This window comes from Geotrypetes seraphini, chromosome 1 (assembly GCF_902459505.1).
Source record: "Geotrypetes seraphini chromosome 1, aGeoSer1.1, whole genome shotgun sequence".
Lineage (NCBI taxonomy): Eukaryota > Metazoa > Chordata > Amphibia > Gymnophiona > Dermophiidae > Geotrypetes > Geotrypetes seraphini.
In genome coordinates this window covers 478,097,256-478,117,063 of record NC_047084.1, presented here as the reverse complement: position 1 = coordinate 478,117,063, position 19,808 = coordinate 478,097,256, and the positions used below count along the sequence as shown (strand labels likewise).

Sequence of the window (19,808 nt, the reverse complement as noted above, 5' to 3'; positions counted from 1 at the left end):
TACATTAGTATTTATGGATCACCAATATGCCCCAAAAAGAGTTCCAATGCAATTTACAATTTAGAAGAGCTTGGCCATATCCAGGGATCACAGTATTTCATTAAGACTCATGACAACTGTTCGTGTAGACATAAGATTATGGCATATTCTCATATAGTTGCTGGCTGGCTATTTCAGAATCTTATTCTCATTAGTTGATCAGGTTTTATTTGTCTTTTGGTGGCATTTTGATTAAATTCAACATGTAGTCTGGTGTTTTGCCATGCTGAAAAATTTCAATGCCCAACTGCAAAAAGGTACATATAATAGCATTAATTGTGTAGCTTAGTTGACATGTTTGGATGGGTTCTCCGAGGCAACAATTTTTTGCTAAATGCGTCATAACCCAGAACTGGAGAGAAGTGTTCACATGGTCTGTTTTTAGATAAGTGAGAATTTATTCTTTTGAACCATTGAATGCTTGCAGTTGAAATTTTACACAGCTTGAAAATATATATATGTCTTAAAGTGCAATGATTGAGAACATGATATTGATAACGGTCTCCAACATCTACCACTTTCTCGGGATTAGACAAGTATTATAAATTACACAAATATTGTAAGAGCATGTTCTTTAGCCAATAGCATTGTTCATGACAGTAGTCAATACATTAGGTACTACACCAATAATCAATTAAAGTTATTGGCATGTATCTGCAGTTATGCATGTTAACTGCCCGTAAAAGAAAATAATTGCTGCTGCTGGGTCAGACCAGGGGCCCATCGTGCCCAGCTGTCTGCTCACGTGGCGGCCCAGTGCTCTAAATGAGTCCAGTCTCACCTGTGTATGTTCTATACCCTAGCATCAAAATTCTTTAGGGTGTAATTGCAAAGGAGTATGAATTTTTTTAATGGGGTGGGGAGCAGCAGCATTCAGGTTAGACTAGTTACTATTTATAATAATTTAAGTGCAGCTCTTGACCCAATAGCTATATAAAATGTCAATTTAAAATATTCCAAGTTGTGCATATAACTGACTTATGCTAGTATTCTAGAACGGTAACTACACAATCGCAACTTTGGGTAACCTAAAATGTTACCTCCTATTATGTCCACTGGGAAGTTATGGAAAACTGCCTTAATGGTAGACTACTGGTGTAAACATGTCCTATAACATTCTGGAAGCTGGGGCTGCCATTGTGCCAGATTACACCTGGCTTGTGAACCAAGTTTCCATATGCCTTCAAACCTGTTATGGATAGCGTAATTTGTTACCAAGTCTGAACTAAACTATTCCACTGCATGACGAAATGCATATTGCATCAGCAGATGTACCAAAGGATTTGAATGTTACACAATTATGGAGTACTTTTTTGTTGAATCACTTTGCATAGAACTATTCTCCAGCAAGGTCCTTTCCCATCTGGACAATGATAACTAACATGTAAGCACCTCAAGTCCCTTTTTGGGTGTATGGTTTGCACCTTGGCAGATCAGTACAAGATCCTAAAATACCATAATTAAACTTAGTAAAAGTCAAAAAAGTTTAAGTGGCTAGAGAAACTCCTAAATTTTATGCAAGTAGAAATCTACATTTCATGATTATCTTGTCTCATGGGAGACATTACAGCATTACTAAGACCATCAGAAATAGATGTTTTGGTCACAACTATGAGTTACAGCTACAGCTGTTATCCTTGGGGCTAGCATTTTCTTACATTTGGAATATATTTAATTTGTGGGTTTCTAGGCAAGAAAAGTTAATCTATAGTATGCTGTGTATCAATTGGACAATAATCATTTCACTAGACATTTTACATCCCTCATTACCTAGCTCTCTTCTTCAGCTGAACCCCTTACTGAATTCTCATAGCTGGAAGTGTTTTTATAAGTCTCAGACTAGGGTCAAAATATTGGCTAAAAAAAAGTTTAAGCCTACCCAACCCATAGAGGTAGTATCACTTACCAGAAGATTGCCTTTACACTCGTATCAGCCCAAAATATTTTCTGTCCTGCTATGTCAGCATCAAGAGCTACAGTATGTCTCAGCTGCTCTACCAACTGGATGTACTCTTTCCTTTCCAGTCCAATCTTCCTGATGTCCCTCCGATTTGTGAAGATTAAGCTTGGTTCTCTTCCTGTAGGGATACACTACAGGTCAGTAACAGTAATTCTGAAAAGGCCTCCCTGCCACTTGCTAAAGCTACAGCATACAACAGGTTTGTGGGCTACAGATTAGTAGAGGTGAAATGGCAAGATATAGCCATACAATTTATTGGTTTGTTCAGCTTTGACTACTTAACCATGTCAATGCAAACAGCACAAATATTAGAACAAGTCAGCGAGTGGCGCAGTGGTTAAAGCTACAGCCTCAGAACTCTTGAGGTTGTGGGTTCAACCCCATGCTGCTCCTTGTGACCCTGGGCAAGTCATTCAATCTCCTCACTGCCCCAGGTACATTAGATAGATTGTGAGCCTGCCAGGACAGATAGGGAAATAAAGAAAAATGCTTGAGTACCTAAATAAATTCATGTAAACCGTTCTAAGCTCCTCTGGGAGAATGGTATAGAAAATAGAATAAATTATTGAAGTAGCTCAGTGCAAATGAAAGATGGTACTTCAGTACTCTTATCTAGTTTGCTTTGTAAACTGAGGCAGCCATGACATCCAATATGTAAGAGATTGGAAGCAGATTAGCTTCTATAAGGCTATCTGATCAATTCCACTAAGGCCATGGTACATTTCACTGAAGCCAACTTACAATTGCTTTGAAAGCCATGTTACCCTCACTTCTTGAAAAAGATCCTATGGAGCTTTCAGTTTTCTAAAAAAAAATTTTTTAAGGGCAGTCAGGAGCTTTAAGTATGGTCAGGGGATAGATTGCTTTGGAAAGAGGACACGCTAACTAGAAAATGAAGGATGTAAATTAAAGAACTAAGGCCCATACTGGACAGACTTGCACAGTCTGTGCCCCATATGATTTGGTGTAGGACGGGCTGGGGAGGGCATCAATGGGAATGCCAGTAACTTGGAACATGAGGATATTGCTGGCCAGACTATGGTAGAATTTAATCATGGGTATAACTAATGGGCAGACTGGACCGTTCAGGTCTATCTGTTGTCATTTACTACGTTACTATTTGAGGCCAGATCTAATGTGAGGCTAGCCTGGAGGTTCCAAGTTTGGACTTCTGTTCTTTAGGGATGTTTACAGCCTAATGCTAGAGACAGGGGATGGACAGACATTTCTCTAAACAGTCTTTTTGGGGCTCATAGCGCTTAGGTTCTAAGAAGCCAGGCCACATGTCTTCCAGTCCGTAATGGTCTCTACAGTGGCTCCAAGATGTTGAGGGGTATTCCTGGCCAACAAATGCTCATTGCAGTGGTTATGATTGAGCTGGAAGATGAGCTGGTAAGATGGTTCCCCAAAGACAATTGAATTGACTAACTTAATGGAGATTGGCAAGTGTATATAGTTGTCAGTTCTACTTAAATAGAAAGCACCTCAATATATCCCTTTTTATACCCTGCTCCAGGTTCTTGCAGACCATACTAATCAGGCTTTTACTCCAAGCATGGACAGATGACAGGAGAAACTAGTTCAAGCTATCGAGGATGACGGAGGATCCTAACTTTTGCCAGTCTAGTGTTATGGCTCTAACAAAATCAGAACTGAGCAGAGAGATGGGAAGAGTTAAGGGGAGATTAAGAAAAAAAAAAAAATCACTGAAGCTATCGGAAGCTGGTATGAGTTCTTGGGATAGGGTAGAAGGAATGTGAGAAACTATATTCGTTCCTCCATGAATAACTACTTGCTTACAGGCTGAGGAGCTGATGCAGAAAGCCACATGGTAGAGCTGTGTGGAGGATCAAGTACATGGCTTCTACCATAAGATATTCCATGGTGATGCAGTGCACCAACATACAAGTTCAAAGGATTCAGACCTTGTATACTAAACAGAGAAAGCCTGCCAGGTACAGATGTTCTGTTAAAGGATGGCTTCTGTGGCATTGCCGAAGTCCGTTTACGCTGCAGTAACCACAACCAAGAGCAGCAGCATTTCTGCATCAGCCCTGAAAGCACTTCTAGTATGTCTAACTGGGCAGCGATACGTATCGATAAACAGAAGTAAAAATTAAATCAAGTTTTGAACTTTTGCCACCACTTTTAGAATGCCTAGATAATGACGAATATGGTAATGAGTCAAAACTGTGTGAAATAATAGTGCGGAAAATGCAGGAAATTGCAGGAAATTGCGCACAGAACGTCAGTGCGCTGGATTCAAACACTATTTTAAAGTGCTCTGAGGAGGGGTATGGGGGAACCCCCCACTTTACTTAGAACTGTTGGCGCACCCGTTGGGTGGGGGGAAGAACACCCCCCATTACAAAGGAATGTAAGTTTTCCCTAAAATGAGGGGAAAAAAAGGCCATTTCCTCTATAATGGGGGTTCCCCCTCCCAGCGCCAACAGTTCTAAGTGAAGTGAAAAGTCCCCCCCCCTTGGAGCACTTTAAAATAGTGTTTGAATCCAGTGCGCCTACGTCCTGCATGCGATTGTCTGGTGTGGTTTAGTCTATGTACCGATGAATATAAATAACATTAGCCTTAGTCAGATGAAGTGGGGATTGTATTTGAGCTTTTCATATGCCTCCTGGCCTCTCCCTGCAAGGCAGATCAAACATACCTGTAATCATGGCATCCCGATTACAGCAGTATCATGCTGCATAACTGATAAGTTAAACAGTAGCTAGCTGTAATGGAATCCTTATGGTACCTGATAAGGTTATCTACCAGCTGATATGCTTTTGGGTGTAGTCATCTTGCCCAGATATAGCAAAACTTGAATTTGTCAGTGTTCTAAAAAGGTTTAATGAGTTTAGAGGTGAAAAGATAGCACTCCTACATGAAAGTGAACATACTAGAGAACATGATGGCATAAAGACAAGTCAGGGCAGTTTATTAGTACACACTTAGATTACCCGTTACTCATATTGGAGATCATACTGCCACTATTAAAAGCGTGAGTAGCAATTTTTAGATATGCTTTATAGTATGGGAAAGATTATGTTTGTATTTAATTACGAGTGTAATTTATGCAACACAGAACTAGAAGATGGCACTGGTAACAAATGTTTAAACAAATCCTCCCCTCCTCATCCGTCAAGGGGGGGGGGGGGGGAAGTAGTATTAGCCCTGAAATGCCATATTTTGAAAATGAAAATTTAGCTTCTGCTGCAAGCTCTGTGCATAAGCATCTAAGCCAGCCCCATGTTTAATACAAGGCCCAGAGGCCAAAGGCAGTCCCTGGAAACCTCTAGGGCAGCTTCCATTATACCAAGCTCATGTCAGGAAATGGGGGGGGGGGTGAGGGGAGGAGGTATGTTCATTAACAAGGCATTTCTTAGAAGCTTATTTGAAGGCTGCTTGTTAGGGATTGTTACCAACACTGGTCAGTAGTGTCACTGCCCTGCAGTCCCAACTTAAGTTAGTTAAGACCACTAGCTAGCCAGTGACAGGCTTACCTATGCTGCGATATTGCATGCATTCATTATGGAGTTATGTATAGTTAATTTACCTACTGCCTTGCAGACCCCTGTAGCTAAATCCATTTGATATCCACGGCTACATTCACATTTATAGCCTCCTTTCAAATTAACACAGATCTGGCTGCAGATTTCAGGGTTCTGGCACTCGTTGATATCTGAGAAAAACAGGATTAATTTTAATAGCAAACTGGCAGTATGCAACTTATCAGATTTAAGGAGTTATAAAAAAGATGTAGTTTACCTCCACATGTTTTTCTGTCAATCAATTCAAATCCAGCCGGGCAGTCACATTCATAACCAATAATCAGGTCTCGGCAAATATGAGAGCAGCCACCGTTGTTCACCAAGCATTCATTTACATCTAAGAATGAGGAAAGTGGGAATGTTATTAAGAACAGGTTAACTGGATAAGACTTCTCAGTATGCAAATAAGCAAAATATATATCTGACTTATAAAATAAGTAGTGTTCACATACACTCAGAATTGTGAAATTTGACTAAGAACATTAGCTCCTATAGCCAAACCCACTGCCCCATCACTGTGTATGACTTATTTTGAAAAAGAGCTTGAAAGACACTGTTCAAGTGCTCAACTAATTTTCAATGGCAAAAGAGAGAAAGACGTTCCCACTTAGCTTTCAACTGTGTCAACAGGTTCCAACATGGACCATGTTTCAAAATTTTTTCTCAAGGGACCCAGAGGGTGATGTAAACTGCTCAAAATGCCAAGGAAATGAGTAGTGTGATACGGGCAAAACACCTTGTAATCATATACATTAACATAACTTTGCTTCACTGCTTCATTCATATGATGGCTGAATGAAGCAGTGAAGCAAAGTTATGTTAGGTATCACACTACTATTTCCTTGACATTTTGAGCAGTTTACATCACCCTCTGGGTCCCTTGAGAAAGAATTTCGAAACATGGTCCATGTCGGGACCTGCTGACAGTTGAAAGCTAAGTGGGAACTTCTTTTTCTCTTTTGCCATTGAAAATTAGTTGACCACAAGCTCTTTTTCAAAATAAGTCATACACAGTGATGAGGCGGTGGGTTTGGCTATAGGAGCTAATGCTCTTGGTCAAATTTCACAATTCTGAGTGTATGTGAACACTACTTATTTTATAGGTCAGATATATATTTTGCTTATTTGCATACTGAGAAGTCTTATCCAATTATACAGTAATTCTTTGACTTCTTTGCCCTTTAAGCTACGATTACACACCCTCTACTATATTCAGTGTGGATTAAAAACAGGTTAGACATGTCAATGTGGTTCAAGGTCTGCACTTCAGATTTACTGTCAATGGGCCACTACAATATTGGTTTAACGACGTCATTTTTAAAGCTGGGGGTTATAAGTTTTAATTTTGACATCCTGAAAATTCCAAAGTTCATTTCTCTTTCTATCCCCCTTAGTTGTGAGCACTGTTCTCTCCAAGCTGTGCGCACGCACACAACTTGCCGAACCCGCGCACACAAATTAAAATAGCGTGCACAAAAAATTTTGCCTAAAATGATTTTCACTGCTAAAATGAAATGTTGCAGAAGACCAGCTGTTCCGATTTCCCATTATCACATTTATTGAAGTGCTATAATATAAATTTAAGTCATTCACGTGATTCCGTTATCTTTGGCAGATGAACTTGACACGTCACGTGCCCCATAGGGCCATAGCCTATGGCCCATAGGATATGAAACTTGATTCTTTGACTTCCTGAAGTTCCGCCATATTGTTTATTTCGTGGAATCGTAGTGTGCAGCGTGGTACTGCGGTTGTATAACTGTATTTGTTTATTAAATTGCAACCAGATATAACTCTTAAAATGTCTAAACCGCGAATGGTGAAAAGTGTAAAACGCAAGAGAGCTGCAACAGCTTTTAGGTCTGAATGGCTTGAAGAAATTGTTGAAATGAAGACACTGGAATCTTGAAATACAATGCGTGTTCGACTGTGTGAAATATTTAACTATGACGAAGACGATGGAGTTGTGTTATTGTCAAGATGTCAAAGCAACTGGAAAATTCTCTACTGGAAAAATATGGGATAATGTTTGGAAACTGGACTTTCTGAAACACCATCTATCAAGTAAATCTCATACCGACAGTATTAGGAAACTCAGAAGTAAAAAATCCGAATTTAAGAGGGGGACTGGTTAACATGTTGCTTGAAAGCCTAACCAAAAAAGAAAACAGGCAAATTAGTAATGAACGGAAGTGTTCCAGTTCTGATGAAATTAAGGTTCTTGTCGACAGTGTTGTGCTGGCCATTAAGATGAATATCTCAATGCTCTCTGTTCAAGATATCAATGAGCACATGGTGAAGTATGTTAGTATACCTGATAGCTGGAGAAGCAAAAACTATGCGTTTGAATTTCTTGGAATTATCAATGGCATCGTGCAAGATGATCGTATGGCAGACATTAAATTAGCAATGTATCATACATTAACTGTTGATGAAATCACAGACATTTCTGTCAACAAGTACTTAATACTCTACTTTAAGTATCGGCCAGTCATTTCAAATGAGTATAGGACATCATTTGGTGGGATGCTACAGTTGGAAGCATGTGATGCTACATCAATAGTAACAACAATTAGAGAATTCTATAGGAAACATGAACTTGACCTGAATAAAATGGTTATGTTCACCTCTGATGGTGCCTCTGTTATGTTGGGCAAAATAGATGTGTTGCAACACAGCTGAGAAAAGACATTCCACATTTAGTGCAGCAACATTGTGTTGCACATCATGAAGATTTGGGACTTTCTGATTCATGGAAAGAAGTAAAATTGATGAAAGTAGTAGAAACTGTAATGAGAACTGTGTACACGGTGTTCTGTCTGTCTTCTACTAAACTATGCAAATTTCAAGAAATAGCAAATGCATCTGAATGTGAATCAATTGCTCTCAGACCTCTGAATGAAGTGCGCTGGTTATCTAGACACTTTGCACTTGAAGCAATTATTCAAAATTATGATCCCCTGTTAAAATATTTTGAAGAAGACAAAGATAATGATCCTATTGCAAAGTACTGCTATAAGAAGCTGAACAGTGAACAATTTCATATTACACTTGAAGTTTTGAATGATGTCTTATCAGAACTGGCTTCCTTAACCATGGCATTTCAAAAATGTGGTTTGACACCACTGGAAGCTTTATCATCTTGCACAGGGTAAATTGAACAAACTTTGAACACAATACTTAGGCGACAAGGTTAAGTGGAATGATAAAGTCAAGTCTTCTTGACAACAGGATGAGGTCTAGAGAAAAAGTTTCAGTGGATACTAATTCCATATTAACCTTCATCAACATCCTATGTTTGCATCTGGGTGAAAGATTTCCTGAAAATGAAGTTGAGGAATGGTCTGCTTTTGACTGTACAGCAATATCACAATGTGACTGACTTCGGACATGGACATATCAGATCTCTTTGTTTAAAGTATAAACAATTTCTTCCGGAGGAAAGTGTTATTCAGCAATACAATGACTTTAAATTCCTTGTTGCAGAAAAAAATCAAAAGCAATCTGATAAACAGCTTTCTAGATATGACGAAATTTGCATTTCAGAATGATCAATTTGCAGATTTAGCAAAATTGATGGACATTGGTGCCACATTCTTAGCATCTAGTTCAGATTGAGAGTGTGGTTTTAGTCTAATGAACAATTTGAAGACTAAACAAAGGAATCGTTTACATTTAGAGCATTTGGAAATGCTGATGCGTGTTTAAAGAGTCACCTTCAAGATGGAGGCTCAACAGATCTTGACAGAATTTATTCTGACTGGATAAATATGAAAGATCGCAGGGAAAAACTTTGAAAACTAAATTGCTATTATTTTCTAAATTTTAAGTATAAAATACAATGATACCTTATTTATAGACAGAGCTCAATGAAACATTTCAATGAAACATAATTTATGTTTATTGAAATGAGACTGTTACATAAAGTGTAACTAAAATTACATTGTGTTTTCGTTAATTCAGACTAAACTCAAAGACCTGCCCATAAATGCCCATAACTGAACTCCAGGCCCTCTGGCAGTCTTTTATAGCTCACACAAATTTAGTTTTTCTTTGAAATGTGCACAGATGAAATTTTTTGTGCACACAGCCTATGAAAAATTAGAGGCAACATTGGTTGGGAGCTCAGTCATTTCCTATTGAACATAGGATGCACCCGATGAATTGTCCAAATTCTTGAAAACTTGGGATGTAGAACAGCAAGATACTTTTAAGGGCAAGAGCTAGCAAAATGTAGAAGTGTGGTTACAGAAGCTGTGGCTCATGTGAAGACCTAAACTGATATTTTTTTCTCTTTAGCATTTGTCCATGAGTTTACAAAGCTAATGAGTATGATTGCATAGGTGACAAGTTCACCTGGTTATAGGAGATCGACATGGGGACACATTTTCCCCATCCCCACAGGATCTCCATCTCCATCTTGTCCCATTTCTGCAAGCTGTCCTTATCTGCACGAGCCGCAAACACTTTTTTTTTTTTTTTTAAATCGTCATTAATTTTCAAATTAAAAAGTGCCATGAATTTTACAAACAATATATCAACATAAGCACTTAAATTCCATCAACAACAACACAGAACAAAAAATATCCCACCCTTTCCTTCTAACAATTCAATCAAAAAATAAACCAAAAAGATATCCCCCCCCAACCCCATCCTGGATATGCATAAAACACAAAAAATTAAATAAAGACAATTATGTTGAATTAACAAAGGATGTCAATGGGCCCCACACCAATTTAAATACTTTGCTATGCCCCAACATATCTGCATTCATCTTCTCATTTATAGCCTAAACATAAACTGGCCCACCAAAACGAAAAATTGAGGCGATCACAATTTTTCCAATTGCATGTTATTTGCATCGCTATCTCTGTCATAGAAAAAGCCTGCATTTGTAACGATCCATAGAAGGCTTGATATGCAGCAGTGTTCCACATATAATTGCCTTTAATGTCAAAGGGATTGTTGATTCCAGTATGAGATTAATCTGTCCCCATATTGATTTCCAGAAGCTGAGTTTCAAAGGACAATAGAACAGATGATTCAGTGTCCCTATGTCCAGATGACAGTGCCAGCATCTATTAGATTTAGAACTGTCTAACTTATGTAACTTAAGTGTTTAAGGCTTGTTCAGTTAAGGTAGCGCTTGTAAGAATGGGGCAGGGACAGAATGGGGATATCTAGACCCCACACAGTTGGGGGGACAAATTGTCCCCCAACCCCTTCTAACCCATTTGTTTCTGCATAACAAAGCTAGTTGTACTGAACAAATCCTTTACACCTTTTGGGTCCATGGAATCCCTTGGTAACTCATTAAGCAATCTACATTTCAGTGGTGACAAACACTGCGTAAATCATGTGAGGGGTAAGTAAAGCTATTTTTCATACTCATCATACTCACCACACTCCTTAAGGGGTTCATCACTCCAGTCCTTGCAGTCATGTTGCTTATTACAGACCTTACTTATATCGATGCATTCTCCACTTTTGCACTTGAACTTACCAGGTCCAGAACATGTATTGACTGGAAAAAGTTTGAGATAAGTGGGAGTCAAAATCAACAGTATTTCTATATTTGTTTTAATGAATGCATCATGTACTTAGTGCTTAATTTTATTGTTCCATGTTGCAGGATGTGCTGCAACACTGCCAGGACCCTTTTGGCTCAAGACCAAATGTACTTAGTGTTAAGTTGTTTAACTCACCTTTTCTACAGTTCAGCTCATCTGTGCCATCAAGACAGTCTCGTACGCCATTACACTGCCGGCTGCCATGAATGCAATTCCCATCCTCACATTTGAACTGATCTGGCTGACATGTGCGCGAAGCTGAAAAGTTGAAAACAAAAGCCCAATGCTCCCCGTTAAGTACAAGCTAGTGGCAAAACCTCCCCACACTTTTTGGTTCCTACATGTTTATGGAGTTTCTCAGTACTCAGTACTCAGGTTCAAAAAAATTCGATCATGTTACACCACTGCTTCAAAATGCTCACTGGCTACCAATTTCATATAGAATCACCTATAAAATAGCACTATTAGTCTTTAAGACATTAAGAAATAATACACCTGCATTTATAGACAGGCTTCTGATCCCCTACAGCCCCACTAGAGTTCTCAGATCTTCCTCACAAGCGTCCCTTTATGTTCCCTCTTTGAAAGTCATAGGTACTCGCCGTGACCTTATTTTTTCGGTTACAGCCCCTACCATTTGGAACTCCCTTCCTCTTCATTTAAGACTTGAACAAGATTTGAATAAATTCAAAAATAGTTTAAAGTGTTTTCTTTTTAAAGAAGCCTTTAACTAAAAGTTTATTTTTCGGTTCATTCCTAATTTTATCGTTTTGTATTAAACTCTGAGTATATACCCCTTTTTTTTTCTCTTAGATTTTCAAGATTGTAAATCCTTTTCTCACATTATCCTTATGTTCTAACCCAACCTGATTAACTCATCTTGTTTTTTTTATTTTTTTATTGTATTTTTTCTTTTCCCTCCTTTCCTACTGTTCCATGTGTTTGTTACCCCAGTTCGTTTTTTAATTTTTTAAGTAACAATTTTTATTTACGATGTATTTGTAATTTTAATATATCCAATTTTATTTCTTTGTAAAACGCTTTGTATCCTGAAAAGCGTTCAATCAAATATTTTAATAAACTTGAAACTTGAAACTTACTGTGTTACTGCCTTGTTTTAGTTAGATTTGGAAGGGAGAGGGATGCTTGTAACAGTATTTTATTGCTTAAGTAGACGTATAAAAGCCACATGTACCATTCTGGGGCAGCCATATCTAAACAGGTCCTGATCTTGTTCATAAAGGTTTGTGTCTTATCCCCTCAACTCTTATTTATTGTAAACTGCTTAGATTTTTAACCTTGGTTTTATACTGGAGCTATATCAAATAAATTGAACTTGATCTTTCCATTTTATTTGCTAGATTATTATAAATTGCTTTTGCTGTGTTTTAACGTGTATTTCATGTGTGGTAATAACCTACCACAATTTGGAAGTCAATTATTTGATTCAAGCATGCTCAAAGAACAGTGATAGAAAGAGGTTGTGATGTCGCATAACCAACTGGCTTATTGGCAACTGAGACCTACCCTCAAAGAATCATGTTTGATACTCTACCACCATCTGTTTATAGCTCATCTAGTCACCTGAATTATACCGATATAAAAGATATAATTAGGAGTTAAAGTTGATATGGCTAAAGTCATGTATCAATAGCAGCGGCTAAATTTTCAACTGGGTATATTTAAATATAAACACAGAAGGATAACTGAAATATTTTCTATCAAAATATATAGTTTTCCATGTAGATCCTCAGCAGGCTCTTTGTTATATATAACACAGCACAGAGCCGAACGGAAGTCTTCCCGACGTCAGCGCTGACGTCGGAGGGAGGGAGGGCTTTGTTTAAGCTTTGTTTAAGCCCTCCCTCCCCTCCGACGTCAGCGCTGACGTCGGGAAGACTTCCGTTCGGCTCTGTGCTGCAAGCAGAGAAGGTAGGGAGAAGAAGAGCCGCGCGACTGAGTACATCCAGCCCCGCAAGTAAGGGCATGTAAACTGTACCCGGCGTATAAGACGACCCCCGACTTTGGGGAGGATTTTAAGGTACTAAAAAGTCGTCTTATACGCCAGCTGTAAGAAGGTAATTTAGATTCGCGGTTAAGGGCAGGGAGGTTTGTCGGACCGGGGCTGTTGTCGGTCGGTCGGGGAAGTGCCACAAAAGTAAGGGAACCTGGCCGGCTGTGCTGCACCCGGGGCGGTAGAGAAGGTGTGCGGAAGAAGGGGTCGTCTTATACGGCGAGTATAACACAAAACTCTATTTTTTAACTAAAAGTTGGGGGGTCGTCTTATACGCCCAGTCGTCCTATACGCCGGCAAATACGGTATATATATATATAGTTCATGCAAACATCACATGAGCTGCTCTCTTCATCAGATCCATTTTAATATATGGAGTACAAATAGTAGATTTAGTATAGATTTTACTACTTTAAAAAATAACACTTATCTTATGCAGTTTTGTATTCAGGGAATGCCTCTAACATATCCATGCTTTATTAATTCTTCCTAAGGGTTGAGGCTCCAAACATATTCCATATTTGTGGAATTCTTAGGTATATCCATTAGCTCCACAGTGATACCTTAACTTATTGGTGGTGTCTGATGTATGCTTGGCATTCCCCAAATACAAAACTGCATAAGGTAAGTGTCATCTATAAAGTAGTAAAATCGGATCACCATCACTCCCCCTCCACTATGCCCATTCACCTCCAAGAGATTTTGAAATCAAGCCCTCGATCCTTCCACGCTCTCTTCTACTGTTTCACTTCTCCTTGTCTCCTGCGTTATCCAAGTCTGTCCACTAGGCTCTTGTACAACTCTATTCTCTCCTCTTGACACCCTTGCTCCCCTATTCCTCACTCTGCCAGGTGTACCAAACCTCAACAGTGGCTCAAATCTCACAAGTGCCAACTTTCTTTGCTTTAAAATTTATGCCGACCTTTAAATTCTACACCTATATGGGTCAAGCAAGACTACATCCAACTAACTCCCTTTTTTCCAACCTGCGTCTTTGTCCCTTTCTCAAAGCGCCCCCATTTCTGACCCCCTCCTCTCTCCCCCCAGATTATGGTTATTACTTCCATGACAAGGTCCACATGATCGCCCTTGAATTTACTACAAAGTCACATCCTTCTTCCCTACCCACCATCCACTCTCAAACTTCAATCTCGCATCTCCTTCACCCAAACGGCTCAGAAAGCTTCATCTGGTCCTGCCCTCTTGTCCCTCCGCCAACTACTGCTGACTTTTCTTCCTGCTCTGAAATCAGAGGAACAAACGGCACAGCTTCTGTCTTCAGCCAAGCCTACTACATGCCCCTCAGACCCTATTCCCACCCCTCTACTCGACACCATCTCGCATACTTGTTATCCCTCCCTCCCATATGCCATATTCTCTGTTTCCACTGCAACAGTCCCTGTTGCCTTCAAATATGCAGTTAAGTTGCTTCTCAAAAAATCCTCGCTGGACCCCTCCTGCCTGTCCAACTATTGCCCTGTTTCCCTTCTTCCGTTCCTATCTGAGAGACGAGCATGCTGTCCTGTCTGCTGCCTTGATTTACTTTCAACGACAGGATTCTTGATCCCCTACAATCTGGTTTTTGCCCCCCAAGGTCTGCAGTGACTTGTTTACAGCCAGATCTAAGGGCCTTTACTCAACCCTCATTCTTCTTGTCCTGTCTGCTGCCTTCAATACTGTTAATCACAGCTTATTCCTTGATATACTGTCTTCGTTTGGATTCCACAATTCTGTCCTCTCCTGGTTTGCCTCCTACCTTTCCCAAGGCACCTTTAGTGTATGAGTTGGTGGGTCCTCTTCTGCTGCTATTCCACTAGCAGTTGGCGTACCCCAGGGTTCTGTCTTAGGACCTCTTCTCTACACCTCTTCTCTCGGTGTCCTGATCTCCTCCCATGGCTTCCAGCATCACCTATATGCCGATGACTCCCAGATCTACCTCTCTCTGCCTGAAATTTCACCTAAAAGTCCAAGTCTCTTCTTGTTTGGTTGACATTGCTGCCTGGATGTCCTGCCATCATCTGAAACTAAATATGTCCAAGTCTGAGCTGCTCCTTTTTCCTCCTAAACCCTTGGCTCCTCCTCCTTTCTCCATCTCAGTAAATACTGTCATTGTTCCAGTCTCCTCTAGCCTTGGAGTGGTCTTAGATTCAGACCTCTCTTTCTATGCACATCCAACAAGCTGCTAAGACCTGTCGCTTCTTTATCACCAAAATTCACTACTTCCTCTCTGAGCACACTACCCAGACCCTTGTCCAAGCTCTTAACCTCACGCTTGGATTACTGCAATCTACTTCTAACTGGTCTCCTGCAGTGTCACCTCTCCCCCTTGCAATCTGTGCAACACTGCTGCACTCATCTTCTAACAACCTCGCTATGCTCATGTCACCCCTCTCCTTAAGTCACGTCACTGGCTCCCTATCTACCATCACATACAGTTTAAGATATTATTGCTGACCTACAAGTGTGTTCATTCTGCTGCCCCTCAATATCTCTCCTTGTACCTCCCCCAGAGAACTCTGTTCCTTAGATAAATCGCTCTTAGCTTTACCCTTCTCCACTGCCAATTCCAAACTGTTCCTTTCATCTAGCTGCCCCCTATGCCTGGAATAAATTACCTGAGATTTGTCTGTCAAGCCCCTTCCCTTGTTTAAAAGCAGACTGAAAACCCACTTTGATGTAGCCTACAATCCTTAACCCTACTCCTCTGCCCTCCAACCCAGCCAGCTGATTAACTGTTCTCCTTAACTGTATCCATGACATCTGCCTTGGCTGTTTATATTGTAAGCTTTTTCAAGCAGGGACTGTTTTCTTTTTTGTGACTCTGCAGCGCTGCTTGCATCTGGTAGTGCTATAGAAATAGTAGTAATAGTATATTAAAAAGGATCCGATGAAGAAAGTGGCTCATGCACTGTTTGCATGAATGATGGTGAACAAAGAGCCTGAGGATCTACATAAGCTATTTTGATAAATAAACAGAAGGATAACCCTGAAATATTTTCTATGTTTAAAGTCATGTTTACTCTCACCAAGATATATACCAAACTCGTTATGTATCTCAACTCCTCACCTCCAATGTATAATCCCCAGCTCCTCAGAAGTACTACCTGGGCTCAAAAGTTTTCACTGCCCTAAGCTTTATGTACTACCTCCTCACTGGAGCTGTTATCAAATTTTTACTAACAAACTTTACTTTAAAATTTTTATTTAACAACCCTTCTAGCATATTTCAAGGGTACTTAGCTTTTTTAATTGTGGTCTTCTTTTCAGGTAAATAGGAGCCTCCAACATGTTTCACCTATAGAAGGTTTTTTCAAGGCTTTATCATCCCTTAGCAAGCTTTACACCGACATACCAAACCACTGAATGTATGTTTGTTAGGGAAAATTGATAGCGGCTCCAGTGAAGAGGTAGTACATAAAGCCTAGGGCAGTGAAAACTTTTGAGCCCAGGTAGTACTTCTGAGGAGCTGGGGATTATACATTGGAGGTGAGGCATTGTGAGATACATACTGAGCTTGATATATATCTTGGTGAGAGTTTGGTGATCCTCACAAGAACATTTATATATAAAAATTGAGTGCCATTTGGATAAATCATGTTTAAGCATACTACTGTACTCCAGCTATTACTAAAAAAAATTTTCAGGGTAGTTAAGTGCTTGTCTAATCTAGAATTATGTCCCATAATGTATTACTCTTTAGCTCCTTCATTATCCCCAGTATTTCAGGGGCAAGAGACACATGCAGTCCACTGCAGAGAAGCCAAGAAAAAAAAAGTCCCTAATTTCCCCTCAAACCAGCCAGAATGGACTTTTGCTTTACTGCCCTGCCGACATGAGAATTATTTTGTTAAGCTGCAAGTGACAGGTCAGATTCTATAGAGCTGCAACTTACGGCAATTCATCTCATCACTTCTGTCCTTGCAGTCTGCATCTCCATCACAGCGCCATCTCTTATGTATACACTCTCCGGAACCACACTGGATCTCGCTGTCGATGCATTTTACAGGTGGAGGTGGCTGGCGGCCACACTGCTCCAAGGATTCATCTGACTGATCGGAGCAGTCTGGTTCGTCATCGCACACCCAACTCGAAGAGATGCAGAAGGAGTTCTTGCACTGGAACTGATATGCCTCACATGTAGGAAGGTGGCAGTCCAGCTCGTCACTTCCATCACCACAGTCGTCGTGGCCATTGCAGAAAAAGTTCCTGGAGATGCACTGACCACTGGTGCATGTGAATTCTGCTGGGCTGCACGTTATATTGTCTGTAAGGGAGAAGCAATTATAAAAGAATTTTGATTATTTGACTGGTAGAAGCAGATTATTTTGTCTAACAGCCACTGCTTGTCCTAGCATAGCATAGTAGATGATGGCAGATAAAGACTCAAATGGTCCATCCAGTCTGCCCAACCTTACCCTCTTTAAATTACTGATTTAAGTTAAATTTTTCTTCTGCATAGCTATTTCTGGGCCAGAACCCAAAGCTCTGCCCGCCGGTACTGTGCTGGATCAGTTTGTCAAGCATCTTTGAGAGCTGCATTTATGAACGATTAAAAAAAAAAAAAAAAAAAAAGTTGCGAGACCTTGATTACCATATCATTATTTTTCTGTGTCTAGTTCCCTGATGCAGGGGTGAAGCATGATATATCATGTCTGAGCCTCCAAGCAGATAAGCGATTGAAATCTTGAAACTTTGATTATAAGCACTCAATCAAAATTCTTCAAAGAACTATATGCTATGATTGGATGGCGAGGCTACATTTGGGGCTTGTCCTCTACAGTGGTCTCTGGGTCTGAGCATATTTTTTCTTTAAATGCTAGATAAACCATGGGTCTGTTGGTCTGCACTTAAGAGTGCATGGGTTTGGGGGAAGAATAAAATCTTAAGTTTGTGTAGGAGAAGATGGCGTTGCGCTAAGCATTTAAAGGGAACACGGTGGGATACAATACCTCACTTCCTAATTGTTCCATTCTGTAGCAAATTTTTAAAGCCATCTCTCCTTTCTTGGTACAGAATAGAGAATGACACAGGGAGAAACTTTTCCCTGTCCCTGTGGGAACCCTAATAAAATCACACTGGTTACCAATCACTTGCAGAATCACCTATAAAATCTTAATGCTTGCATTTTAAACTAAAATCTCACATACCCCAGGATTCATTGATAGATTACTTATTCCTTACTGCTCTTCAAGAACACTACGATCCAGCAATCAATTTCTCTTAAATGTTCCATCCTTATGACATCTATTCTGATACCACTCAGAAACAAATTTTTTCATACTGTCTACCCATGCACTGGAATTCACTCCCAACTTCACTTAAGGGAAGAGAAGAACCCAGATACATTTTAAAACAAACTTCAAAACTGTTTTTTTAGGGATGCATATTACCTATGACCCTCTCTCTCCCCTAGGCCTCCAATTCCACCGAAACTGAGCATAGTCTCCCCTTCCTACTGTCTTGCCCATCTTCATCTCTCTCCTATCACAACTGTAGTTCTATCCCCCTTCACATTTGTTCCAGTACATCATGTTATGATTTTCATCTCATCAATTATATCCCCCCAAAGTTTTAATAATTTTATTCTCTTAAGTATTGTACACTGCTTAGACAATTTAAGCAGTATATCAAATTTTAATAAAAACTTAATTCATTTTCCTGTCCCCACAAGTTTTGTCCCTGCCCCCATTCCTACAAGCGCCATCATCGTCTGCGCCAGCCTCAGACACTTTAAAATCATAAGTGTTTGAGGCTTGTGCAGTTAAGGCAGAGCTTGCAGGAATGGGACAACAACAAAACACAGGGGACAGGGAAATAAAGTTCCTGTGGGGACAGGGACACATTTGTCCCTGTGTCATTCTCTAGTACAGATGCTACTCCAGTTTACAATTAGAGTAAATCTTAATAACACCCCCCCCAGCAGTACACAGGACATCCGTTAGGAGACAGTCTGACAAACAACATTTTGCTACTTCAGCTTTGTTCTTTGCTCACATGTTTAAAGACAATAGACTGTTTTCAGTCCATTTCTTTATATGCGAGTTTGCAAACCATTGGACCCCTGAGGAAGGCGTGTTCGCCGAAACATGGACCATGTAGGGTCCGGTTGGATTTTGTTCCCCCCCCTGGTTAGAGGATGTAAATTCAGTCACCATCATCTTCTCTCTTATCAAGCAGCATTATGGGGCAACGATCTGAAACTACTTATGCTTGCCAATACATATGGGGAATTTAGGAGACAACTGAAAACATATCTGTTCTTAAAGTACATAGGAAACTGATTCGCACAATCTCTCAATACCTGATCTCTAGAACTGTTAATCAATGGATATTAACTGTCAATTCTACTCAATTTGTAACATTTATAATCTTTGTAAACCGCATAGAACTTCAGTCCTGCGATATATAAACCATTATTTTTATCACCGTATTTTTTATCATTGTACTTTAATTGAATTTTTATGTTTTTATATGTCCGTGTATAACAAATTATCTCCAGAACATCTGTATCCAGTTTTGTTTTTGTTTTTATCTAGCACTGAGCTCAGTACCTTGTTACATAAAGAGCTATCAGAATTTTGTAGTAAATTCCGCCTTTGGCATGAGCACCTTATCCAATTTGGCATTTAAAGAAAAGACCGACCTTATAACTTCAGGGTCAAATAAGTTTCTT

At 39.8% G+C, this 19,808-nt stretch overlaps 1 protein-coding gene across 1 annotated transcript in view; it reads right to left on the bottom strand.

The window, feature by feature from the left end:
- VLDLR (very low density lipoprotein receptor) overlaps positions 1 to 19,808 on the bottom strand; it is a 114,433-nt gene that overhangs the window by 38,062 nt on the left and 56,563 nt on the right. Inside the window, exons 5-10 of the mRNA XM_033925291.1 lie at positions 17,028 to 17,399; positions 11,257 to 11,379; positions 10,953 to 11,075; positions 5,769 to 5,888; positions 5,557 to 5,682; positions 1,946 to 2,117 (exon numbers count right to left, since the gene is read on the bottom strand). Of these exons, the coding sequence (XP_033781182.1) occupies positions 1,946 to 2,117; positions 5,557 to 5,682; positions 5,769 to 5,888; positions 10,953 to 11,075; positions 11,257 to 11,379; positions 17,028 to 17,399 (1,036 nt within the window). The remainder of the gene's footprint in view (positions 1 to 1,945; positions 2,118 to 5,556; positions 5,683 to 5,768; positions 5,889 to 10,952; positions 11,076 to 11,256; positions 11,380 to 17,027; positions 17,400 to 19,808) is intronic.